The sequence below is a fragment of the Pollicipes pollicipes genome, unplaced genomic scaffold (assembly GCF_011947565.3).
Source record: "Pollicipes pollicipes isolate AB1234 unplaced genomic scaffold, Ppol_2.1 Scaffold_3087;HRSCAF=3621_pilon_pilon_pilon, whole genome shotgun sequence".
NCBI classification, from domain to species: domain Eukaryota; kingdom Metazoa; phylum Arthropoda; class Thecostraca; order Pollicipedomorpha; family Pollicipedidae; genus Pollicipes; species Pollicipes pollicipes.
In genome coordinates this window covers 23,402,711-23,425,519 of record NW_023596225.1, presented here as the reverse complement: position 1 = coordinate 23,425,519, position 22,809 = coordinate 23,402,711, and the positions used below count along the sequence as shown (strand labels likewise).

The window sequence follows — 22,809 nt, the reverse complement described above, 5'->3', positions numbered from 1 at the left end:
CAGGCCCGGCACGACACGCTCCCCCACCCCTATGCCATCCACTGGGTGCCAGCTCCAACCCGCGGAGTCGCGCCCTCCCCCCCCCCCCCCCCCCCAGGGGTCCACCTGTTCATGTTGACGTCACCTCCTCTCAGTGTTTAGTTTGATAGGGCGCAAAGCTGAAACTCGAGTTCACGATTGGTGGAAGAGCACGGCCAAAAGTCGCGCGATGGACCATAAATCAGGGGAATAACAGCAAAAACGCTTCCCATTGAAGTGTTAGCTCCGTGACATCTGACGTTCGCTCGTAACAGCAGCGACATTGACGGTGGCTCGATGACACTGAGTCGATCAGTAGCACTGATGAAACCTTTAACGTGAATGTCTGTCCTATTGTTCGCCCAAACCTATAGTGTATCTGATAATGGTGTGTCTAGAACACCGCCACCTCTCACCTCCAGCCCGGGCGCACTCTCACAGAAGCCACCGGGGGCACGTACCTCACCCCTACCAAACGTATGACATGCATTAATATCTCCATAACTTAATACCGACAGTTACAATATCCATGTAGACAAGTAAGAATACAAAATCTAGAACATGTCCAGTCCTTTTACGGCGAGAGAGTAAGCGGCCCTTCGACGCACTACATGCAATTTTCCGCAAATCTTTTTTGAGCCGCTTCCATTGTGCTATACTGCGTACGCCGCTGCCACGCCCACCATACGGCGACCTTCCGCGCCAGCTGAAGCGGCCGACCCCGCCCCCTGCGGCCGCCATGTCAGCCGGCCACGCCTCTGACGGCGGCCGGCGGCGGGAAATTCAGGCCGGGTCACGCCCCCCCCCCCTCCCCTCCCCACCCCCCGCCCCTCCAGCACGCAGGCCCGTCAACCTCGGTGATGAAACCGGAGGCGGAGGGGGTGGCAAGAACAAGCACCCGACACCGCGGGCGTGTGAGGGGGCGTGCGGGGCGCGCTGGGCGCGGGGTGGAGCTGCCGATCACTGCGGCGAGGACGTGACCCGAACTGCCGCTTGCCTCTGGAACCCACCCATCATCGACACCGACCAGCCGACAACTTTTCGTTTTGCTTCGGATTGACGGGAATATCAACACTAAAGCTGCCGCTTTTTGAGATTTGAAATACTCGCGCCCGCCCCGCGAGGCAAGTGCCACCCTCCTAACAAAACTGCATGGGCCCGTCAACGTTATTTTTCGTTCCAGGTACGCATACCCAGCCATATATCATCACTGCCAGAACAACAGGGCCTAAAAAACGTAAACCATACTCCTCCATTCCGTTTTTTAATCTGTTGCTTTTTTCATAGCCCACATTAAGCCTCTCATTCCAGGCACGCATACAACGCCTTATAACATAACGACAGCCCAAGGATTCACAAACCTACAAAAAGGAATTCCTGTGCCTGTTTTCTTTGCACTGGGGTCTTTCACACATTTCACTGGCACTGAGTGAAACTGTTGATTGAAGAGCCTATTAAACAATCCCCCTATTGAACAATCTCCTCGGTCCCAGGTATAAATAAATTTTTTTGTCCAAGATGAAATCCCCTTGGCCAGCCAGAAGACTCGAACTCCACAGCAAATCGAACCAGTATCAGAATTCCAAAATCATGACTGAATTTACTATTGCCTAGATTTATATCATGGCTTTCCAGTCACATGCATACATGCATTTCAGCATATCTTTGTAAACAAAAACTGGCCATCCAAAGCACAAAGGTAGCAGGTACTTTAAACCCACCGAGGTGTCAATTTCGCCAGGAAACAATAGCATATTCACTGAATATGGGTAGCCTCACACATTAACATATCCCATGGAAGGAACATCAAGACCATTGCCCGCGGCCAAAAGACACCACGGTAACAGCATTGCCAATGCCATCCACACCGCAGTGGGTACCTGAATGATGACTATTGGCGAGCGCGCTTGCCTGCGTCCAAAAACGAGGCTTAGTGTCTCCAAACCATTATGCGTTTGAATATGACCTGCGTTCTCTGTGAACTCTGATTTAATTGAATAATCCACCGCAAGCAACATATGCTATGGGTGGGGGTAAACGATAATTTGTTTTGTTCTTGGGGGCTGAAGCTGGAGTCCATCAACTGAAAATGAATCTACACTCACGGCAGTCTTCTACCATTGTGAGGATATTTCAGAATGACTCTTGCTCTTGTGTTGAAATTTCACCATGTCCAAATGTTGAGTTACGTAATTGTACCTAATTGTAAGTTTTGCAAATGGAACTCCACAGATGTTCGACAGGAAAACTTGAAAATGAGATAGAAGTTCGCTATTTTACCATACAATATCATATCACATTATCATATCATGTCATATCATATCATATCATATCATATCATGTCATATCATATCATGTCATACATGATAGTCTTCTCTTGAGTCCACAGCATGTCATGGATTAAATGTTCACGGAATCGCATGAATTGCATAACCGGTAATCTTGAAAATGAAATAGAATTTTTCTTTTTCATTACTTCAGTGCATAAAATGCATTGGTTGCCAACAGTTGCTAGCTAGCTGGGCATAAGTTGTAACTATTACGCAATCTGGAGAATGACATATGCAGGATATCCACCAATACCCGCAATGTAGCCAGCAATACCCCACGAGCTTTTAAAGCCCACAAAAAGCCCACATGTCGAGGAGCTGTAGACTCAAATATGGCCGCACCAATCCGTGCTGAGTGCAGGACGTCCTTAAAATAACTACGGCTGAATCAGCGCCTATGCACGCTTTAAATAAACAGGATCTCATCGTCGCTGACATATGTATTAGATCTGAGGAGTTTGCGCTTCTCAAGATGAACCGTGGCCCATGACGTCGCAGCACTGAAAGCGGGAATCTCAAAGCTTTATCCTTGGCCTGAATCGCACGCGCGTTAAGTTTCAAGCACGCTTAGGGCGCCAACGTGCCACCCCGGTATCCGTCAAAATCTAGTCATGATCACTTGAGCAGACGAACGCCCAGGCTTCATAGTCATAGCTACTCTGTGCTCGAGATTCATATACATGATCGTAAGGGGTCTCGCAGTTCTGCAAAATATTTTTGGGTTGATGAGCAGAGAAAATACCTAAATCACTTAAAAAATACCAAAAGACGATTTATTCGAATTAAGTCCACTGTTCTCAACGTTGGGAGGGCTCCCCCAAACGAAGAGAAAATTATACTCCTCGGCTCCATGGTTTCGATTAGAGCCCCTCCAAATTGGCTTTCCTAATCGGATTTAGCTCGCTCTTTTTTCACAGGCGTCCTACTTCAGACCAACAAGGGGTCTTTGATGGATCCAGCGCCCCATATGATTTCGGAAGCCTCGTATGAAGCTGGTAAATAACTACTGAATTTCAATTTCAAATAGCAATGTCGACACCCTTGAGACGCCAGGAGGGTCCGTTGTGACACCCCCATGGGCGGCTCCAAAGCCTAAGGAGGGGAAGACATCCAGTCATTTCGTCCCTGCCCTTGGTTACGTCTCTGGCATGAAATTCCGAAGTTATTAGGCCGGTACGGCACTGACCAATCCTACCCACCACCGTGTGTCATGATATTTCAATGTTTAATGTGTATCAAGGCATATCAAACAACATCAACTTGTATATCGAACAACAGCATCGAATTGCATATCAAACAAGGAAGCAAACTGTTAATCAAACCATATATCAGGCGTTATCTATCAACACTAATCTAAGACCGTAAAAAATACTCCTTCGATAGGTGCACTTCAAGAACAAGATGGGAGAGGCTGCCTGGAACGCTGCTAAGTCCCGCGCCTTGCGGTACAGTCCGTCCGTAACCGTCAGCAACCGTCAGCAACGGTCAGTGACGCGTCCTACAGTACGGCGGGCTGAAATCCGGCACGAACGCGCGGTCCCGAGCGCACGCCTCAGGGCGGCGGTCCAGGCGGGCTCGACCGGCGCCGGCCGGGCGCGGCCCCCCGCCAGCCACTCGGGCGGGCACGGCCGCACCACGTGCACGGCCGTCATTCGCGTCAGCGGCCGCCGCCAGGGGGCGTGGCTTACGCGAGCTGGCCAAGGCCAAGACCTCACCTGGACGGCGGGGCGGCCCGGGCCAAAGCCGTTTTTCGGCACGACGCATCGCCAAGGCTACGGCCGCTGCATGAGCGAGCCGGGGTCGGCTCGACCAGCGATCCGCACACCCAAGTCCAGATGCAGTACAGAAACAGCACCTTATGCGTACACCACGCGCATGCATACACCGCATACGCGCATGTAACATGCCCGCACTTCCAGACTGCGTCTACCGAATACTTGTTTTTGTTTCCTTAGACACGTATGCACCTGAGGTAGTTACTCTCCGTTCACTAACTTTTTGGGAGCTGCCTGTTCACGCTGGAGTGATTCCGTAGACCTTTGGCCCGAGCACGGGTCACCACATCCGAGCTACGTCCACCGTGCAAACACGCCAGCTCGGGCGACCCCGCTCCCCCCCCCCCCCCCCCCACTTCCTCGGCTGAAAGCAGTCTGATGAAATGTTTCCGAAGCATGGCCTCGCCGCCCCGGCCGCTGGTGCCACCTGCTCCTCGGACGCGGCGCCGAGGACCAAAGGGCGCAGTAGGGCGCGCAGCCGCCGCGCTGGTGCCGCGGCCGGAGCACACGAACAGCGGCGGTTTGTGGGGCGGCGTCGCACGCTCCGCCCCGCCTGTGACGTCTACATGGGCAAATCACGCTGTTTATTCTCGGAAATAAAACAGAACAGAGCATTTTTGAGGCACGCTGTTCCAAAACGAACATGAGGCAGTCATTTTCTTGGCTCCCCATAAGCGGTAAAAGCAAAAAATAAAAAATGGAACTAGCGAAAGTGATCATACATTGAAAGTGATCATACATTTAACGGCGGACCGTAGCTAGTAGCCATCGCAATGAAGCGCCGAATCCACTGACAGGAAATCTCTGGCAATGCCAGTGCTGACGAAAGGAGATCTGCCATCCTTCTGCTGCATACAACGCCGTCTTGCATACGGTACTGTAACAGGCTATCTGACATTTGCTAATGCACTGGCATTGCCAAGTTTCCATGCATCGTCGCGTTGCAAGCGCAGCGACATCTCGTACACAATACTGATCAATCTAGGTCATTGTCACGTGATCGGAACGTGACGCTAAAGCAGCATGCGGGCAAAGGACGACGAGATAGAACCGCATGAAACCAGACATGTCCGGATTGATGCGGAAATATCCGGCATATGCTGGACAGGTCGCACAGGATAAGCATATCGATGCATACATGCGCATGGGCCGAGGTCAGATACCGGGCACGATGCTATCAGAACATTTGTTAATTCACATATCTAAATAAAGCCTCTTAGCATAAGGTGTGGTTTTTAGAACCGTAACCCTCGGTTTAGAGACTTAATTCAATTTTTTTTAATACATTCCAACCCCGCGTATCCGAATCATCCGCTCTAACATCTACCTACCCCGACCCACTACAGCCGACGCTGACGTGGGTTTTCAAAGAAGTCATGGACGCGTACCTTCCAACAGACATGGGCGGGCTTGCGCGTCACACGGCGTGCCCCAGTGGGATGAGCCACGTGAGCTGCCCGATGCATGACGCAAGAGACAGGACCGCAGCCAGCACAGAGACGGCCTCCTACCCCAACCGGACACAGAGAGGCGCTCGGTACCTGCCGGGACCGTATCGACGGTCGGGTACACAGACCCCCCCCCCCCCCTCCCCGCTCTCAGCTGCTAAGTGGACGGCGATAAAGTGGCTCGATTGTACGTGTTGCGAAGGGCTGCCATCGGCTGCTGCGTGCTGTCATGACCTCAAACTCAGCGACGGCGTGGAAGGCTGCAAAAACACAACAGACAGCTAGCAACGGGCGTCAGTAAAAATCTTGACGGTTAGCTTTAATGCAATCAAATATAGCCATTCCTGGGAATTCCTCCCGATTAATCCATGCCCGAGACAGTGGACGGGAAAACTGATGATGATCGGTGTAAATCCAAGGTGGGCGCCTTCACACCACTCAGTTGAAGAGTAACGGTGACCAAGGTTAGCTGGCACTCATGCGAGAAAAAAAGTCACATATTTGGCAGTCAGCCAAATCAAATTCAGTTGCTACTATCTGAACGCAATGATTATGGTCACGTACCAGAACCTTGGTTGCTGCTCGTTACTAGAGTAACCTACCATGCTTCCTCCCAGGATCCTTGGAAACTAATGTTCACGGCGTACTAAAACGGAAAGCGGAACAAGAAACGGGGCATTCATTAACACACATGAGACGCAATTATCTAGCAATCCTGAGAGAAAATAAAATAGCTTTAGAAGGATACATTTCGGCCAGATTCGGACCAGCTTAACTTGGAATTTCATGCCCCACGGGAGCACTTTCGTCTTCGACCTGCGAAGGGGCCTCATCAACCCAAAAACTCGAAAACCAATCGAGCTAGAGCCGAGAGAAAACAGCAATGAAAAGCTCTCGCCAAATTACTTCACGCAGATGTGACTGAGCAGTAGAGGATCTGACCTTAACGACAGCACGGAAGACGGTGTTAAATAGCTCTTGGAAACCTCTTTCAGATTGGGCAAAACGAAACCTCTTCCAGTGTCACATCTTAAAATATCGACATATGCCACCAGTGCTATGTCATGTTAAGTCAAATCGGTGAGTCACTGTCGCGTTGAGCTGTCCGGTTATACCAATAACTAGACAAGTCAAATCAATGGGGAAAACAGCGTTGGAAAGACCTTCCGAAGCTGTAAGATATATCCAATTAAAGTTTAAATCGTATGGCCTTCAAGGGGTCAAATCTGTTTATATAAGCATACATTTTAATCTACCCTGACCTTATATCAAATGGGAGATCGGATGCACGCCGTTCTACCATTTCTATGGAGCGCCAGCGACTGCAGATGTCATATTAGCGCCCAGGGGCCATGGCGTAGCCGGGATTCGAACCCGCCCCCCGCCCCCTCCATGAGGGGTCCAAGGAGCTAACCACCCAACCATTACGCTTCAAGCTTGACCTTGGATCACCTCACCTTGCAAAAGCAACCAGAATGTCAGTCAAACAGTTAGGCAGTGTATAAATGAGAAACGCAAGGCTGTTTTTATTCAGATATTTCAGCTATGGTGGGGCAGAATTCTCTGGCCGCTTTCGGGCTCCGCGATATTCTTCTTCAAATTGTGCGGAAACCAAAGCCGGAGTATCTGAATAAAAGCAGTCCTACACCGACAACCAAAATGTCCAGCTAAAAAACCTTAGCATATTAGTGAGAAAAACAGTTTAGGAAACATCTTGAGATTGCATTTCATGCGAGAAATGAGTGACGCTTGTCATTCTTAACAAAATGCCACCGATATGACCCCACCGATATATAAATCATGAGCTGTCGACGTCAGCAATATCCAAATTACACAACATATGCCCAAAAGATGTCAACTAAGCAATCAAAAAACTTAACACCATGCTCAAAACCGTTCAAAAGTTATTCCGGAAAACCATCAGGAGGGCCTCTGAGCCCCCACCCCCGGCGTCGGGCAAGAACTGACTACAGCGGTACATAGGACGTGCCTTCGAAGGTTGCCGCCCGCTGGTTTCCTGGACTGCCAAACCGTTCCGTCCCGGGTAAACACAGTCGGCTTTTCTCTTGGGCCAGAGAAGCCTCGCGGATGCATGATGCAACCGAGGGGGATGCCGAAGCGCGGTCCGCACGTGAGACGTCAGCCCGGTCGCCAGTTCCGGAGTCGCTGGCGGCGGTGATGCGGCTACTCCAACCGTACCCCATCAGCGTGAGGGTGCGGCAGAATTTCAGCGGTACCTCTAACATAAGCCGAAATGTCGCGCGGACTGACCCGGACGAGCTCGAAAGGCCAAGGCGACGGCAGATGGCGCCAGGACTGGCGCGGCGTCACTGAGCGGGCTCTTCCTCAACAGCGCACACATGGAAAAAACGCATAACGTTCAAAATCCCCGCATTGATCACTCGTGGGCGCATAATTAAAAAAAAACTTGACCGGTGCGGCTTGCACCCCGCTCATGCTTGTTAAAATGTAGAACTACCCTCCAACTCAGCTCCTGCAGCCGAACGAGAGGAAGACTATCAAATCGAACAACCCAGCCGCCATCACTGGTCGAGCAGCCGGCTAGTGCCATGTCCTACCATTTGACCAATTTGAGGCGCAATTATCGCTCAAAGCTCAGAAATACTCCCAGCCCGCGTATGAACGGATGCTCGTCTACAGACAGTAGAAGGGCACCCATGCCCGTACACTTGGCGTGAAGGTTTCTAACGGCCCGAAAGCCTAACTCCATCGAAAGGTCCGAAAGGTCCGATCTTCTCACCGGACTGAAAAACCATTCGGTGGCTGAGGTGCGGACTGAAGCCCACCACCACCTCCCGACCCCACCAGTGACGTCACGACACCGCCTTAGCCCCGGCCGCCGCCTGGCGACTGCGTCAGAGCGCCGACCGTGCCGAGAGGCGCAGCGTCGGCGCGACCGGCGGCGGGGGCACGCCCGCACCACGGCCGGGGGCGGGCCGGGCACGCGGACGGCGCGTGCCGCCTGCGCCGCGCCGCCGCCACGTGGCGCGCGTAAACACGGCCGGTAAATGCAGCCGCGCTCGGGGGCTGCAGAGAATGGGTCACCCCTGAAATGGTGCCATCGCAGTCGGCGCAGTTGAGATCGGCACCGGGAGTATTCGTATCTCTCTGGGTCGGAATAATCCCGGAATACTATTCGTATCTCTCTGGGTCGGAATAATCCCGAAATACTATTCGTGTCTCTCTGGATCGGAATAATCCCGGAATACTATTCGTATCTATCTGGGCCGCAATAACCCCGAAATACTATTTGCATCCCTCTGGGTCGGAACAATCCCAGAATACTATTCGTATCTCGCTGGGTCGGAATAATCCTGGAATACTATTCGCATCTCTCTGAGTCGGAACAATCCCGGAATACTATTCGCATTTCTCTGGGTCGGAACAATCCCGGGAATACTACGCGTATCTCTCTGGGTCGGAACAATCCCGGAATACTATCCGTACTTCTCTGGGTCGGAATAATCCCGGAATACTATTCGTATCTCTCTGGAGCCAACTCAAAAGCGTGCCGTGTCGCCAGGAGTCGGAGGTGGCTTCAACCTCATGCGCTTAGAATCGATCTCAATTGGTTCCGCTGTGGCCAGACGAAACATTCCTTCGTCCGTTTTGCGTTAAATTTAGTTAAATTTGTGTACAAATTTGCGTTGCGTTAAAATTTAAATGGTCCGTTAATCCTTTACAGGACTGAGCGAGTGTTGTATGACAGAGTCTACCCAAAACTGGATCCGAACGCTCCGCTCCACGCAGCGTCATGTACCGGGGCGCTCCAGCACCGGCCAGCGGCCCGATCTCTCAGCAGCTCGTGTTTGGGTCCACGAACAGCTGCTGAGCCCGCCTGCTGCATCGACCCCTGGCTCAGACCGCTGCACCGCCGCCGCGAGGGCCCCGGCGGCCCACGCGGGGCCGCGCCGTCTGACGGCCGTGCACGCGGCCGCCGCGTGATGGTCCTACTCGGCAGGTGCCGGTCCGGCCTGGGCGCCCGAGCGCCGCTCCCGTGACGCGCCGGCCACACGGTTGGACCGGTCCCGGCGGCGGCACGGACCCGTGACCGCCGGCGGACCGGTCCCGACGGTGGCACGGATCCGTGACCGTCGACGGACCGGTCCACTGAGTAGACTGCCGGCAGGCGCAGCGGGGTGTCAAGCGGCAGGCGTGGCGAGGATCCTACGCACGCAAGCGACCGGTTTTGGAAGGGGTCCAGGGTGAATGACATGCCGACCTTGGGGCATTTCTTATCAAATTACCTCGGCATACTTACGCACGTTTTCAACCACGTTCATCAACGCTTGGTGGTGCGGCGAAGCCTGATTACCAGCGCTACTTTACGCATATCCCTTTTTATTATCCCTTTTTATTGAGTGGCACGCGCGGTCGTGTTTGATAACCTGACCACTGCTGCTCTGCGCCTGCCTAATGGCCTGCGCCGCCTTCCTGCCTAACAGTCGCGTCCACCGGCAGCGGCAGCCAGCGCACCGCGGCATCTCTCGGCTGCTGTGCCGGGTCGGCAGCTGTGCCATGCACACGAGGCGTGTGTAGATCTGACCCGAAGCGCCGACTGATCCCAGTTCGACACCGTAGTACCCTGCACAACGGGGGCAGCCAAAACAAACCAGAGCACGTGCGTCACTGGGCGCACATGCATCGACTAGCCATACTGCGTCACACTTACAACACCACACGCGACACCTGTTTACGCGGCACCGGCCGCACTGATTGCTCGATGCAACATGCAGCTGACGGAGCAGCTCGCCAAATGCATAATTCACCCGTCGTATCAGATACCAGCACAGCGCCGTGAGGTGCGCTGAAGCAGAGCGGGTAAGGACGTGCCATCTCAATCTGCCATGCCATCTGCCGTCGACCAAACCTACGCAGCACCGTCCCCCCCCTTCCCTCCCCCCCCCCCCTTAGCCGCTCCTGGGAAGATGCTGAAGGCTTTGCGTACTGCGCAGTATCCGGACAGCGGAAGGTTTTCATGAGAATTGCTTAAAGGTTGCCAGCGGCACATCGCTTCCAAACGGGTGGGTGCTTGTCGAAGAGAGAGAGAGGGCTGGAGAGCACGAGCAGGAGCGGAACATGAGCGGGAGGGGGAGCGAGAGCGAGAGCGAGAGAGGGCGGGGGGCGGGAGGGAGAGGAAGTGAGGGAGAGAGGGAGGAAGAGAGAGCGGGAAAGTCGACAAGTTCATTGCATCGATGGGTAGCTTTAATTCCTATCTGTCTTCGCTTGCATGTTTCTAGCACGGAGGTACACGGCGCAGATTGTAGACACACTAATCGAACATCTTCACAAAAGCGTGCGCATAACCTACGCAACTGACGTGGCCTTTAAACCCGAGAAGGTCATGAACAGTTATGTCTAGATCTCCCGTATTTTTCTCTAGCGCCCGTGAACCGTGAGCTTCATTGCGTTATATTACGATCCTTGCTTACATGCATCCAACACTGCAGAATGTTGCATCAATGTCAATTTCATCCGTCAGCGAGGGAAGGCGCATTTTGTACCGCTTGCCAAGCAATCAGTACTTTGTTTACTCAGTCACCACGTTTCTGCACCACCAGCCGCCTTGAGTCGCTAAGGTGAAGGTTCACATTTTCCACCGTTCTTAAACACGCAAGTCTCACACAAAGCCCGCAGCGCTCGTCACTGGCTGGTTAAACAGAGTGCAAGGCCTTGCAGCATGCCCCGTCACCACATATATACTGAATACGGGCGATACTTCGTGCAGTGACGCACCAGTAACAGGATGTCTGTGAGTACTTGCGTGCGGCCTTTCGCCTCCTCCCCTAAAAAAACGGCGCAAAATGACCTCGACTGTCAGCGCAACCTTAAAGGGAGCGTGCCAATTTATTCGCGCTTTTCGCACATTGTTAGACCAGGCACGTCCAAATTGATGGGTACTATCATTTTGCTCGAAATCGTTTTAAATAGCTCAGAACTTTGATTTCAAGTAGCAGCCCATACGGAAACGTTATACTACGGCTTTGATTTCTCTCCTATGGAATCGAGCACGATGGCTCTTTTCGAAACGCAATTTGGCGTTGGAAAACAGAGATCAGAACAGAGAAAAAAAAATCACATGGTTTATAGTGACGCACTGGTTCAAACTTCAACCAATGCGCCTCTTGGTAACTGGCCCTTGCCGCCTGCTGTGCCAATCACAAACGTCTATTCGAACTGACGTCATTCATGTCGGTAGATGTGCCCCCGTAAGCCCGCAGACTCGCAATGTGCGGGTTAAAACATCTCAAATGTGGTCACACTCCGCCGTCGTCATGACGACCGCGGTCGCGACAACTGCAGTTTCGCGGACTCGGGGTATACTCTGAGGTTACCAAGAAAGGAAGAAGTGCAGTGCTGTTACAAAGTGTTGACAGCGCAATTGGAACTCGAACTTTTATCAGACATATTTGGTCCCGAGGTTTCACCAGAGTATGCTTTTGAAATATGTCGCAAAAGTGGGCCACTCTCTTTAAGCCAAAATGAACATTCCCTGTGAGCGGCAACAGCATAATTAACGCACCCCCTCACTTCCCAGCTTGCGCTTAAGTGACAAAACTGCTTCTCCGCTAGAAACAGCCCACACAGACGGCAAACACGTGACCTGACCTTCATTGACACGACCTGGTGTCAATCATATGTTTTGTAAACAAACCGGGTAGGACAAGCAATGACGTGCTGCGCTCAACTTTCGTTTTCTGTTATTGCCCTACGGCACGCCAGGTGCAAAATCGGTAGGGGTTCGCAACCGTCATAGAAAGGTGCGCTGCGCTGCGGAAAGGGTGTTTTCCCACGTTGTGGAAGGTGGCCAACTTCCCCAGCGGACGAAGGTCAGGGGTGCTTTGTAACCATTATCAAATGAAACCATATTTTGACATGATTTTAGAAGAGGTCGGGGCGTCTTAAATACTAGCGGCAATCACCATACGCAGCATGATCTTATTGGCCATTGATATGCAGAACTGGCGCTGGCCGACGCCACCATAGTCATCATACAGTCACAATAATTTTTATTGTTTTAGCCTCGACGTGGGCGCAATCGTCTGTATTTTTGGGCGCAAATAACCAAATTAAATCATGTCCAATATTATGAATGTATGCAATGATCATTTTGTCAATAAAATAATTCGCTCGGTTCGATCGATCGGCAAGAACACCGGCCTTCTAACCTATCCGCGATGGGGTGGGTGGTTTCGCGTTACTTAAACGTTCGCCATTTTGCCCTGGATGGGACGGCCTGCGGGTGCTGACAGAGGCTGTTCAAGGTCACGTGAGGTCAGAGGACAGGGCGGACCATACCGAGCATTGCGCAAGCTGAACTTTCGCCACAAAATTCTGCCCTTCAACTGGGATTACACGATCGGATCGGGTAAGGATTCAAACAAGCACCGCTTAGCGCGAACTTTGACCCCAGAAACCCATCCCATCAAAATGTTGGTGTTGGGTGACTGAAAGCCCACCCCTTCCATCCACACAAGAGCGCCTGTTCCCTTGAAAGGTGCCCCGTGCGCCACACGTGCCCGTCCTCAGTGAGAGGCCGCTGCCCACCGCATTAGATGTATCAGACAGCAACCTCGCACCGGGCGGAAACACAAATAGAGGCTGCGGAATACAGCTCCGCTGTACAATCCGTCCCGGCAGCACCCCACCACATCAGACAGCAACCTCGCACCGGGCCGAAACACAGATAGAGACCGCGGAATACAGCTCCGCTGTACAAGCCGCCCCGGTAGCACCCCACTGCGTGCGTGGCAAAACTCCTCCGGGACTCAGTGACCATTCCGGATTCTCATCCATGGAGGAGACGGATTGGAGGAAATCAGCAGGCCGGCTTCAGTACTGCTTGGGAACCCTCCTGGGTCACGATTACTAACAATCCTAAGTATGCAATACACAACTGTGGGGAGTGAGCGGCGGCACCCTTCCATCACTGGTATTCGAGGAAAGTTTATTGAGAAAAGACAGACGATAAGCGAAGAAAAGCAAATACGTAAAATGAAACGGCCTAGCTGAAATAAAAGGGGCATTCAATCACAGACACGTACCTATGTTTGAAAGCGGGGGGACCCGCGAAATACCCAATCCTCCGCAAGCATGAAAGACATCGGGCGACGCGAATGTAATGTGATGCTCTCTAAACTGAGAAGACGGAAAGAACAAGACAGCCTGGGCAGAGAGAAAAGAAGCTCCAACGGCGAACGAAACATTATGACTCGTGGGGCGTCGGAGAGCGCGCGAGCACGCGCAGTACGCCCGGCGTACTCACATTGTAGGCCTTGTGGACGACGCACTTGTCCTGCAGGTCCTCCAGCTTGATCTGGGCGGTTCCGATCAGCTGGTCCGTCCAGCCGAATAGATGACTGCAGGTAAAACAGCACCATGAACAGCGGCAGCACCGCCTGCAACGTGACCTCACGTCACGCGACCAGCTCGGGGCCCGGCACGGACAAGGCCAACGTACAGCAGCGACGAAGACCATCGCACGGCAGACATATGACCATACCTGACATATGCCCATGTGATCGAGGTTCGGTATAGACATACTCGCACCCAGCGCGGACAATGTACAGCGGTGTCCCTTACGTGAAGCAGAGAGTACCAGCAATCAAGACCACGCTTGGTGGCGACATGGCATCGATGGTTACCCGTCGCAGAGGGACCTCGGGGGATCAATACAAGCTGGCGGGGACGTCGGGACGGGTGTGAAGCAGTCTGCGCGCTGCTTACAGGCACGTGCAGAGTCCCAGCTGGGGTCGGAGCAGCCAACGTCTGGTAATCGGACGGCAATTGGAAGATGCAAAACCTGTGTGAAAAGGTGTGGAGAACGCCAAACGCGCAATGTGTGGCCTATACCGACTTGAAGGAAGGGCATGGTTCACCCTGCTCGGCATCATTCGTACTGTCCTGGTTGCTCCACAGAGCAAAAAGAGCAGCAGCTAGGCGCTACGGGGACCGCTGCCCCGGGGATATTGACAGATTCCGGACCGGACGGGGTCCGGAGCGACTGTGGGCCCCTTCCCACGCCCTTCGTTTTCGCGCATCGACCGGGACAGAAGACAACGTGACATACAGTTGACTGCACGGCTGCGCACCACCCCCGGGACACGCGCGCAGTGCTGGAGAAATTCCACTCCGCGTCTCCGTTCAGGTAGTTCCGTCCGCTACCCGCCATCGATCCTCGGCCACGTGCACGCCTCGGCGGAGGCCTCCCCCCACTTAAATACGTAACCCTCCGTACACAGGAGAGCGGCGTGGCGTGCGCTGTTACCGTCGTGTCGGGACCTGCCGCACGCCGACCGACGGCTCGTCGCATGAGAGCGTAATGAGCTCGCTATCGAGCCATGTGACGCCGAGGACCTCCGCCGCAGGGCTCGCTATCGAACAAGGCGCAGCTGAGGACTGCCGCCGCAGGCTCGCTATCGAGCCAGGCTTCGCCGAGGACTGCCGCTGCAGGCTCGCTATCGAGCCAGGCTTCGCCGAGGACCTCCGCCGCAGGCTCGCTATCGAGCCATGTGACGCCGAGGACTGCCGCCGCAGGCTCGCTATCGAGCCAAGCTTCGCCGAGGACCTCCGCCGCAGGCTCGCTATCGAGCCATGTGACGCCGAGGACTGCCGCCGCAGGCTCGCTATCGAGCCATGTGACGCCGAGGACTGCCGCCGCAGGGCTCGCTATCGAGCCATGTGACGCCGAGGACTGCCGCCGCAGGGCTCGCTATCGAGCCAGGCCTCGCCGAGGACTGCCGCCGCAGGCTCGCTATCGAGCCAGGCTTCGCCGAGGACTGCCGCCGCAGGCTCGCTATCGAGCCAGGCTTCGCCGAGGACTGCCGCCGCAGGCTCGCTATCGAGCCATGTGACGCCGAGGACTGCCGCCGCAGGCTCGCTATCGAGCCATGTGACGCCGAGGACTGCCGCCGCAGGCTCGCTATCGAGCCAGGCTTCGCCGAGGACTGCCGCCACAGGCTCGCTATCGAGCCAGGCTTCGCCGAGGACTGCCGCCGCAGGCTCGCTATCGAGCCATGTGACGCCGAGGACTGCCGCCGCAGGCTCGCTATCGAGCCAGGCTTCGCCGAGGACCTCCGCCGCAGGCTCGCTATCGAGCCATGTGACGCCGAGGACTGCCGCCGCAGGCTCGCTATCGAGCCAGGCTTCGCCGAGGACTGCTGCCGCAAGCTCGCTATCGAGGCAGGCGTCGCCGAGGACTGCCGCCGCAGGCTCGCTATCGAGGCAGGCGTCGCCGAGGACTGCCGCCGCAGGCTCGCTATCGAGGCAGGCGCCGCCGAGGACTGCTGCCGCAGGACGCGACGGTGGCCGACCAGTGATTGGCCCAGGCCGGCCGCAGACGTGAGCTGACCACCGATCAGCCAACGGCAGCATCGACGGGCTGTGGCCCGGCAGCCAGCGGCCAGAGTGGCCAGCCAGCATCCGCGTGATCGTGCCTCGTGCGCATCTAAAAGTTTGAAAGTAGATCTTGTACGCGCGCCCAACCCTTCTCAGCCGTGTAAGTGATGATAAATCATACCAACTAAGCGAAAATCCCGCAGAGGAAAATTCACTTCCCCAGTCTGCTCTACCGCTAAACGCCCCGGATACCGGCGATATACACGAGCTCTCTGTACATCTGAAGCGAATTTACGGGCAACTTTACAGCGCACGGCCGCCATGCACTTCGCGCATTACATGCTGCATAACATCACATAATGGTGCCTAATAATCGCCGCGTAAGATTACAGGATCAACACTGAATAACGGAAGCCTTACAAAGCCAGCCGCAACTGACTTGCTTCAAAGAGCATAGGATTAAAGGGAGTGTGTCTGGCGCGTTGGAGGCTTGAAACTATGGTAGTTGCATAAACTGTGTTTTCCCATCGATGGCATCCATCACTGTATGCGTCGTACGGCTGCGAATGCATCTATCTTAGGAGAAGAACTGCATCAAACAACGGGACGAAAAAGCCCATTAACTGCACATTGAAGGCGCACAACAAATTCACAGAAAATCATGCTTCCATTCATTCCATACGCCACTGAGCACATCCAATTTGCCTTGAAGAAAAGTGTTTTTACTTCATTGACGACTGATAACATCACAATCACAGAAAAGAATAACGGCTTGTCTTTCCCTTGTTAATGATGACTTCACTGCGCAAAATGTGTTCTCGTTATAAGCAAAAAAGGTCTCGAACTTTGTGGTCGAGGGCTCAGCACCATTTACGTAAAGTAGTACAGCAATCTTGAAAGATTACGGTTCGAAGTTACCGTAATCTGAGCAAGTGCTTACGTGTATATCATATTTGTTTTGACTTGGATAATAAGATAGTCTGAAATAATAAACAGTCTGATCTAAGTTAACCATATTTGATGCTTGCTTCAATCAACTAAGTTAACCATATTTGATGCCTGCTTCAATATCTTCCACTGTGGAACCTTCTAGCTAAGCAAAGCATTGCATCCCTTTCTCACTTCCTTGTCACCAGCCAATCACGCGTGCACCTCTAAGCCTCACAGGGACACGCCCCACCGCGGCTCAACTGCGGCTGCAACTCACACCGCTGACGCTACGTCGCTACGGCCTCCCAGAATGACGCCACGACCCCCCAGAATGGGAGTGGAACACCAGCAACAGCTTCCCAATGTGCAAAGCAGCATAACAATCCCATACTCCAGACACGAAACAGCCAAGCTGATCGTTGCTCGCGGCGGAGCGTCTCCGCCTCTCGCTGGCCTGCGGCGGTCACGCACTCACCCGCGCTCCCAGACCTCACACTTGATACTCTGGCGGCGGAAGATGCGCATCATGGAGCGCGAGCTGCGGTCGATGGCGATCAGGAACTTGGCGTCGTAGTCGGGGTTGTTGGTGTTTCTCACCTTGCCCGTCTTGTCGTACGTCGGCGCCTCCTGCTCGGCAGACAGCCCGACACGGGGTTAGGTTTGCGGGCTTAATGTAGCAATGCTTGCGATGAAGTCGTGCAACGCATTGGAGATGCGGTTTAAGTTCGTGCCATTCTTAGTGTGGAGCGCCGAAGCGCGCGTAACTAGTGTCGGGCACGCAACACGGTTACGTGTTGCGTGTCCGACCCTTTCTGAATTATCGAAAAGCGACGAGGCAGTGGTCGCAGATGCTGAAGGAGATGAGGCCCATAGCGCTACCATGCAAAACGCCACGAGCGATCATCGGTCGAGGAGAGTTTCACCACCATATCCACGCAGATGTCTGCTCATCAGTGCACACTCAATGACGACTTATTTTCTCACACATAGTCGATACAAAGCGTTTCCCAATGGTCCGCAGCCTGGGCGCCCAGCTAACGCATCAGAAGTGGCAGCGGTCGCGGCAGCTGACTCATAGTGACGATAACAAAGCACAGGTGCGGCCGCGGGCGCACACAAAAAGCGTGCGATATCAGGGGGCGGGCCGATATGCGCCGTCATCGGGGGTGAGCGCCACGCGCCTGTCGTCACGCGGGTTCAGGGCTGTACGACGGGCCGCCGGCCTGGGTCAAGAGGGCACGTGGCACGGTTCGGCCGCGTCACGCGCGGTCACACCAGTCCGGGTGGGACGCGGACACAGCTCCGCGGTCGCGGCGGGTGGCATCGAACCACTGCGTTTTGCCTGCCCCTGCATCAAATGAAAGGAACGGCCTACCGTCTAGCTGTTGACAACGCGGCAGCTGTGGCAGAAGGAACAGCATTTGAGCAGAGCGGCAAGGCTACTACATGCCGTAGCGTCCGGGCCTTTTGACTGCAGGACGAAACGGACTTCGGTTCTCGCTTCAAATATCGCATCAAAGTGTGATACTGAACTCCGTCATGTCATTTCCAGCGAGACTGTGGTATTCAAGGCTGACGCGGTGTGGGCTTGTGGTTGCAAACCGTGTGACTCGGAGAGCAGCGGCGACTCCAGCCCGCGTGAGAAAGCTGTCAAACAAGGCCGGTCCGCACGGACGTCACCGGGGACTGACATAAACAGCCAAATCCCTGCAATGCCCGCCCTCTCGTCCCCAGTTACAGGCATCTGCAGCCTTCCGGCCTCTCCCAGTCTACACAGTTCTCCGCAGCCTCTCTGAGTCTCCGCAAGCTCTCAACGATCTCTCCGAGTTTCCGCACAGTTCTCCACGGCCTCCCCGGCCGTGGAGAACTGGAGGAGAACTGAGTCTCTGATGAACTGAGGCCGCGGAGAACTGAGTCCCCGCACAGTTCTCGGCAGCCTCCCCGAGTCTCCGCACAGTTCTCCACAGCCCTCCGAGTCTCCGCACAGTTTTCCACGGCCTCCCCGAGTCTCCGCACAGTTTTCCACTGCCACTCCGAGTCTCCGCACAGTTTTCCACTGCCACTCCGAGTCTCCGCACAGTTCTCGGCAGCCTCCCCGAGTCTCCGCACAGTTCTCCACGGCCTCCCCGTGTCTCCGCACAGTTCTCCATAGCCACTCCGAGTCTCCGCACAGTTCTCCGCAGCCTCCCCGAGTCTCCGCACAGGTCAGGCCAGGCCGCCACGCGACCCCGTATGTGACGCCACCGGCCGTCCAGGCCGCAAGCCTCGGGGCACGCAGTGGGTGCTTGCGAACGTGTGTCGTGGTGTCTCCACCCAGTCCATGTCGATGAAGTGACCAGCTCAGACCTTAGTGGTTATTGCGTTGCATTAAATTGGAAAATGGCACGGCCGCTCAATTCCGCAGCCCGACAGGAAGACGCCCACTCCGTACCGCCGGACCCACGTCAATGCATGCTCGGTTCGCTTAAACGCGGCAGTAAGCATTCCACTTACGTGTTGCGAGGCATACACCCCATGCCGCCCATTGTCTAGCAAAAACTTGGCCAAGTGTGAACAAACGCGCGTGTGTGCGTGTGTGTGCGTGTGTGAATTTGTGTGGGAGGCTCGCCGAGGCCAGTACCCACCTGGGGCCAGGGGAACTCCCACTTGACGTATGTGTCCACGTCCTTGGGGTTGGGCACGTTGTAGTTGATACCGCGCACTATGGTCATCTCCAGGTCGTTGCTATTCAGGTCAGTGCAGGCTCTGCAACAGAAGGCGCCGTTCAGCGGACCGTGTTGAGGCACCAGGGTGTTCTCAGACGGACGACAGCTTAGCCCTGATATGACAAACACAGGAGACGGCCGAACGGAGGAAAACCAAGCCGCATTCCAGGAAACAGCCGGCAAAAGTACGACGTGGTCGTACTCTGCGACTCATGCCACTGCGACCGCGAAGCAAGGCCCAGAGACTCTGGCAATCCGGTACAGGTTGAAGGTGCCACAGCTTGTCCAGGCATATCTTTAAACCGTCTTCCAAATTATTTGCACGGGTGACTTCAGGTTCACAGCAGAGCTTGTCGTGTGCGCCCTGGGCCGATCATTTAGGTGGTGCTGATCCGGTTCGCCGAATCCTGTCCGCAGGCTTCTTGCCACAGAGGACCGCTGGGAGTTTCACAGGCCGTGCAGCGCTACAAGCCAGCCGTCCCGGGCCGGGCTGACCCGTCGCGGACAGCTGTCAGCTGACATGTCTGACCCACCGCGGGCAACAGTCGGCTGACATGGCTGACCCGCCGCGGACAGCTGTCAGCTGACATGGCTGACCCGTCGCAGACGGCTGTCAGCTGACATGGCTGACCCATCGCGGGCAGCTGTCAGCTGACATGGCTGACCCGTCGCGGACAGCTGTCAGCTGACATGGCTGACCCGTCGCGGACGGCTGTCAGCTGACATGGCTGACCCATCGCGGGCAGCTGTCAGCTGACTCCTCCATGCCAGTCGGACCATGTGAAGTGCCCGGTGCTGGGTCTGCACCCAATACCCCTGATTGACGAGTTCAGAACGTTCCCCCTACACCACGGAACAGGTGGACAAAGTGAAGCAATACCAACAACGCGACGCGATCGCATGCATACATGCCCACCACTTGAGTTGCATTAAGCACGGGACCACCATCAGCAGTGGCATCGAGCCCGAACAGGCTTCAAATCGGTGCACGCCCAACTCGCAAGAGCACCAGCCAAACAGGCAGCTAGCGAGACCAGCAGTCGCTTCACCAACGGCCACGTATAATGCGCCCTCCCGCTCCACCGATCCCGCCCCCGGAGCGACGCCGCCCGGCACCTTCCCCACCCCACCGCCAGGGGCGCGCCGGCGGCCCGTGCCGGCCCGCCAGGCGCCGGACTGGAACGGTCAGACGGCGGACAGGAGCGGAATTCCACGGCGGCCGGCCCGGAGAGGTCACTGGGAGCGCGCGCGAGTGAGACGCCGCCGATGTTTGCCGCGGCCGCTACTGACGGCCGAGGGCCGCGCCGCGCCACAATAACAAACAGGGCACCAGGTCGGGAAGGCCGGGTGCCCCCCCCCCCCCCCCAAGCCGCTGAGGTGAAAGTGCAGCGTAGTAAGGTGAGAATGGGAACGTGGCGCGGTGAGAAGAGGATCTCGCCTTCACCGAAGCGGAACACGCGCGGAAATGAAGGTCGTAATGCCACCTGAGGTTTGTTGCCGTGGAAAACGTACGAGCGCCAACCGGACGGCCCCAACACTGCTCTGCTGCGCCGCGTTTTATTTCATGCGGCACTAAACGTCAGACGTGAAGGACGATGCGCTCATAGAGCGTGGGCACCTCCAATAATCTTCCCTCAGTTCGCGCCTCGTGGTGTTCAGCTCCAGGCCCAAACAGACGGCAGCCCCGTCACCTGCCCCACGGCACACTCCAGAACTCGCCAGCTCTTCACGGAGACGCCACGTCTGCGGCCGCATCAGCACGCCGACCACTCACTTGACGATCTGGAACTCGCGCATCTCGTAGTGGAACTTGGGCACGAAGTCGCCCCGACGGAATGCGTGCCGCAGCGCGTCCAGGTCCTTCAGGCTGTTCTGCGAGAAGCGGTCGAACTTGTTGGCCTGCGCCACATCGCCCAGCGCCTGGTAGTGGTCTCGGTTGGTCTGGCACATCTGAAAACGCGCCCACCAAGACTCAGGGCCAACAGCGCATGTTGTTATGGTCTGGACATGGGAGACAGTTTCCGGCCGACACTTCTCGATACCACTATGCCATGTCCAGAGTTCCGAACGGCAAGCTCTACCCATGTTGCGAACGGTTAAATGATGTACGCCGTACTTGATTAGCATCTTGGTTGCAGGTTACATAATTATTCTGAAAGGATGCTCAAAATATGAACACGTGCACTGCCTTTACGATCTAGTGCGTTTGAATAACGACCGCCGCATGCTTTCCCATAGTCACACCGCATCTCTAACAAGCGTCTCCAGCCCTCCACAAACGGGTGGCCGCTGCGGGCGCTGCGTGAGGCAGCCGTGAGGCGCGCCTGGCACGTTGTGCCGGCGCGCCGCTGCTCCTGCTGACACCACCACCACCCACCGTGGCCTGACGGATCAGGCTGGCCTCCAGCTTCTGGAAGAGCTGTGTCAAGTCTTCATCCTGGCCGGCCTCCATCACCTCATCCCTCGACAGCACCTCGAAGTCGGTGGTGGCCTTGGCGCGATGCTGGGGCGGGATCGGCAACTGGAAACGGGCCGACCGAAATCAGAGCACACCCACGCCGCAAGGTAGGGTGGCAAAATACAGCCACGCGGCGAAGCGAGGCCAAGACACAGTCACAACGCCGAGCACGGGTCCAAACTCCCTGCCGGGGTCCGGCGACCTAGTCTACGCCATCCACGGCACCCGCAACGCTGACCACAGCGCAGCCAGTTCCGTCCACAGCGGCCACGATGGCTCCCTCCGTCGTGGCCACGCCGGCCGCGAGACCGCCCTCTCACCGAGTCCATGTTGACGGGCAGACCGCTCTCGGTGGCCTCCAGCAGTGGCTCGAAGCCCTTGGCCGAGCGCAGGTACTCCTTGGCCGTGGCCATGTCGCCCGCCTTCTTGGCCTGCAGCGCCGCCTGCATGAAGAGGCGCCGTCGCGACTGCAGCAGCGCCATCTGCTTCTGCTGCCGCGTGTGCTGCCCGACCGCTGCCGACACATACGGGGTCCGACGTGCTGCCGTCAGGGCTGGAAGAAGACTGTTGCAGACAGCCAACGGCTGCTTTCAAATGGACAGAGGAAAAAGACAGGAGCAAATGGAATGGGGGAGATGAAATACGGATTGATCCGAGCACAGATCATGCTCGATACAGCACAGCCGCCACGGATTTCGGGGGAACTAAGGCTTCCAGACTACTTGGTAGAATCTAAACAACTAAATCAGCAGCGTACGTGTCCGTGAGCGTGTGCGTCTGTGCGTC

General features: G+C 55.5%; 1 protein-coding gene across 4 annotated transcripts in view; it reads right to left on the bottom strand.

Annotated features, from left to right (window-relative positions):
- The window catches only part of LOC119114815 (coiled-coil and C2 domain-containing protein 1-like), a 43,957-nt gene that overhangs the window by 12,910 nt on the left and 8,238 nt on the right, over nucleotides 1-22,809 (bottom strand). For 3 of the 4 annotated variants that reach the window (XM_037238854.1, XM_037238856.1, XM_037238855.1), the window contains exons 11-16: nucleotides 22,344-22,537; nucleotides 21,943-22,086; nucleotides 21,340-21,515; nucleotides 19,485-19,605; nucleotides 17,336-17,487; nucleotides 13,859-13,991 (exon numbers count right to left, since the gene is read on the bottom strand). In XM_037238854.1, the coding sequence (XP_037094749.1) occupies nucleotides 13,859-13,991; nucleotides 17,336-17,487; nucleotides 19,485-19,605; nucleotides 21,340-21,515; nucleotides 21,943-22,086; nucleotides 22,344-22,537 (920 nt within the window). The remainder of the gene's footprint in view (nucleotides 1-13,858; nucleotides 13,992-17,335; nucleotides 17,488-19,484; nucleotides 19,606-21,339; nucleotides 21,516-21,942; nucleotides 22,087-22,343; nucleotides 22,538-22,809) is intronic. The other variant, XM_037238857.1, reaches the window with a different exon arrangement.